The sequence below is a fragment of the Coffea eugenioides genome, chromosome 5 (assembly GCF_003713205.1).
Source record: "Coffea eugenioides isolate CCC68of chromosome 5, Ceug_1.0, whole genome shotgun sequence".
Classification (NCBI taxonomy): Eukaryota; Viridiplantae; Streptophyta; class Magnoliopsida; order Gentianales; family Rubiaceae; genus Coffea; species Coffea eugenioides.
The window spans coordinates 4,073,730-4,077,755 of record NC_040039.1 but is presented as its reverse complement, the minus strand read 5'-3'; the positions used below and the strand labels follow the sequence as shown (position 1 = coordinate 4,077,755).

At 39.4% G+C, this 4,026-nt stretch overlaps 1 protein-coding gene across 1 annotated transcript; it reads right to left on the bottom strand.

Annotated features, from left to right (window-relative positions):
* Positions 1-822: 822 nt before the first annotated feature.
* On the bottom strand, positions 823-1,502 carry LOC113771012 (probable LRR receptor-like serine/threonine-protein kinase At3g47570). The gene is made up of 2 exons (XM_027315643.1): positions 944-1,502; positions 823-839 (listed from the first exon to the last, which is right to left on the bottom strand). The coding sequence occupies exons 1-2, from the start codon at positions 1,500-1,502 to the stop codon at positions 823-825; spliced, it is 576 nt and encodes a 191-aa protein (XP_027171444.1).
* Between the last annotated feature and the right edge of the window lie 2,524 nt (positions 1,503-4,026).

Below are 4,026 nucleotides of genomic sequence, written 5' to 3'. Positions count from 1 at the left end.
AGTTTAGAACAATTTGAGATAGAGTCTGGTATTGGTCCCCCAAAGTAATTAATACCGAGATAAAGCCCCTCCAAATTTGGAAGCCCATTACCCATCCTTGATGGAAGATTACCTGAAAGTTCGTTTTTTGCAAGAGTGAGAATTCTTATCTGTGACAGATTAAAGATCTGCATGGGAATGAAACCAGTTAAGTTATTCCCCTCCAAGTCGAGTTGTTTCAAATTGCATAGCTTACTGATCTCTTGGGGTATTGCACCTACCAAATTGTGTTACCATCATTAGCACAACAAAATTCTATATGAAGACTTTTAAATGCTTCTAAAGTTGCTTCATTATAATTTTTTTCTTCAATTTTGACAATCGTCGCCTAGTCTACCTGTTATGCTGTTGGAACTAATGGCAAATGTTTTCAGCACAGTTAAATTACCCATCTCTTTTGGAATTTCACCTGAAAAAAGGTATAGCATATACAGATGTTAAAAAGATGTACATATTCCATCTAAATTTGGAAGGGAACATAAAGGTTTCATACCTTCAAAGAGTTTGCTCCTTAAAACTCCTATTATGACATTTACTTAAACTAGTGGTTTTTTATTTTTTTCATCAGGAGGAAAATAATTCAGATGATTTTGCTGATGCAGAAATAGGATGTTACCTTCTAAACTGTTCCTGTATAGATACAGCCGCTCAAGTGTCTTCAAAGTGCCAATTTCTTTCGGTATGAATCCAGTGAAGTAATTCCAAGAAAGGCGCAGCACTTGAAGCTGTGAACAGTTATATATGCTTGATGGTATTTGACCATTTAACTTGTTCCGTGACAGGTCAATCCACTTGAGTCTCTGAAGATGGCGACACATATCATGTGGAACGCTACCAGAAAAGCTATTACCCTGGAAGAAAATCAATTTCAGCGAGGAAATTTTGAAAATCTCTGTTGGAATACTTCCCTGGAGATAATTGAATGACAGACTTAACGTTTCTAGTGTAGAAACGTTAGCCAAGGAAGGTGAGATGAAGCCAGTGAAACTGTTGTTATTCAGAGATAACAGTCGAAGTTGATGAATGGAACCAAACCACTCGGGAAACTCTCCATTGAGATTGTTGACATCTAAATCAAGCACTCTCAACCGGCGTAACCGAGCAAATTCATGCGGCAGTTCTCCGTGGAAATTATTTCTGCTCATATTAAGGGAAACCAGAAATGACATATTTCCCAGCTGCGGCGGTATTATGCCACTAAGATTCATATTGGAAAGATCCAAGGCAGTTACTCGCAGGTGACGAGAGCCGCAAGTGACTCCCGCCCACTGACATACAGGGGAAGAAGCAGACCAGTTTTCTAACAGGATTTGATGAGGGTCCTGTACAGTGATGTGAGCTCTCAGCGCAAGAAGAGCATCTTGATCAGTGGTAATATTGGTTGTGGTCATAGCTAAGGAAGCTGAAACGTAATACAGCAAGAACAAAAGTCCCTGAAGGAAATGGTAGGAAAGTTTCTCCATGATTAAGTGCAATAGAGATGGCAAATGATGTACCACTGTTTTATTACAAACGGCCTCTGTCCTTTGGTACTGACATTAATTTTTCTTACTGAGTTGCATTTATGGGAATTTTCTCTTGCCATCGTACTAGGAATTCCTCGTTTTAAGAAGTTTGAGACTGCATATTCACACAATTTATTGCCATTTTCAATTTCATGCCCAAAAAGTATGTTCATGATTAAAAGTCAATATAGCCCCCATGGGTAATCCGATTAGTTTCGTAGTTTGGTAGTGTGCTACATTGTTGTGTATCCTTGGGGCAAGACTCTACACAATTTTAGGGAATTAATCTTGTCCAAAGGCTGGAATAGGGCTGCAAACGAGTCGAGTCAAGTCGAGTTTTGACCTAATCGAGTCAAGCCTTAACTTAATTTCATCGAACTTGAACTCAAGCTCGAGCTCGACGAGCTGACAATTTTGAAGCTTGAGCTCGAGCTCGACTCGATTCGAGCCAATTAGTTCGAGCTCAAAAAAATAAAAAAAATTTTTTATTTTTTTTTAAAAAAATAATATTTTTTTTTAAAAAAATAATATTTTTTCTTAATAAATAACAAAATATTAAGGATATATATGTAATTTTACTATTAAGATAAAGAATAAAAAAATAAATATATATATATATACTCGACTCGCAAGCTAACGAGCTTAATATTTTGAACTTGAGTTCTATTCGGCCGACTCGAACGGCTTGATTCATTTGCACTCCTAAGCTGGAATACTCCTAAGTGAAAAAAAAAATAATGAAAAGTCAGTACACTGGTCATTTTAGTAGTTCAAGAGAACCCACTAATTTTTTTTTTTTTTTCAAATCGATCGCAATCGTGGGATAGTTGATAATTGCAATTTTCAATTTCTTGCCCAAAGCCTACGTAGCGGTACCATTTTTTGTTTTCAAATCAACCAGGATCGCGGGATGGATGATAATATTCTCAATTGCCTCATTAATTCAGTTAATACATGAGAAAAATCAGTAAGCCTGTCAATGTGTACGTGGAAATATTCAAAAGATGCAAAATATTCTACTGGCCTAAAATGATCGGTTGACTTGCAACTAGTGACTTTTGGTCATTCACTTATTCTTTGGCAATTAATATGATAAGGACCAAACGTAGAATCAAAGGAGGAGGAGATCAAGTGTTGGTTTTGCAAATTGCCCATTATTTATTTCAGATTAAAAAAGAAAAAGAAAAAAGGAACTGCTGAAATTGGGAAAGCAAAATAATTTATCGACAAGAGATAGGGAGACAACTATGACAGCATTTGGATACTTAATTTTTGGCAAGCGACCGGGGGAGGACGAGCCTCCACTGCCTCTCTTTTTGAGCCCCCGCAGAGGTAGTCAAGTGGTAAGCGAACGCTCAGAACTCATTTGGTCTTGGGTTCGTGACTTACTTGGGCTGCGTCGTGTGAGACCGCAGCGTATTCTCTGGTTTAGTGTGTCGACTCGAATCCAAAATAGCTCGAGTCGGGGCATGTTTCAGATCACCAAAAAACTAATTTATTTTTTTTTTTGGGGTAAGCAAATGTTGTTTGTTTAATATTTAATGTTTCTTACATGTCCATTTCATATAAATTACAAGCCAACTAAACACTAATTTGACAATTCGATTGTAAACAAATTATTTACCTGCCATATATGTTAATTAGAATATACATCTTATATTTATATGCACAATTTTTTATTATTGGATGACGTGAAAAATAATAAATCTCCTATAACAAATATTTAGTTATTCCAAAAATCTACTGAAGAAGCGCTGAGCTTCCCCGGACCGAGCTGAGCTGATGAGCTCGGCGTGCTGATGGGAAGAGCGAGTCCCAAGCCTGCAAGACAGACAAAGGAGTGATTTCACAGGGGAGCCCCGAGGTCGTCCCCGAGGGCACTCCGACGGTCAAGTTAGTTCTCCGGTGAGTGAAGTTCACGGGAAGCCAAGCAGTCGGGAGTAATTAGTATGCAGTGGGCGTACCTTGTACAGTTGATGTGCAGTACCATTTATACCTGCTTGTGAGTCCGACATCCGTACGTTTCGGGACCTGCCCGGAATAACCTCAATCCTGCGCTGAGGGGGATTCTCCCCGCTCTCTGCGGGATTGTTTTCCGGAGCCTCCCAGAGCCCTAGAGGCGGTGAGCCCCAGGACGGTTGTCAGGGGCCTGCAGGCCAGGCCTAGCTCTGCCCTTCCTGGGCTGCTACGTGTCTAGACCCAGAACAGGGCCTTTGCATCTACAAAGCAACACCTTATAAGTTTAAGTTAATACATATGTATCCTGAATAAAAGTCGTAACTCCACCGGTGATACGAGGCAGCCACAGGCCACTAGAGTCAAGTTCTAATAAGTTACAGGTAGAATGCAATACAGAATTGAACAAAACAAAAAGGTCACGGATTGCCCTTCTTGAAGACATGTCTAAAAGAAGCCTCCTGGAACGAGTCCAGCCCTGAAATGTGAAGACAGTTCATACAACTGATCGAAAGCTCAGCTGCAA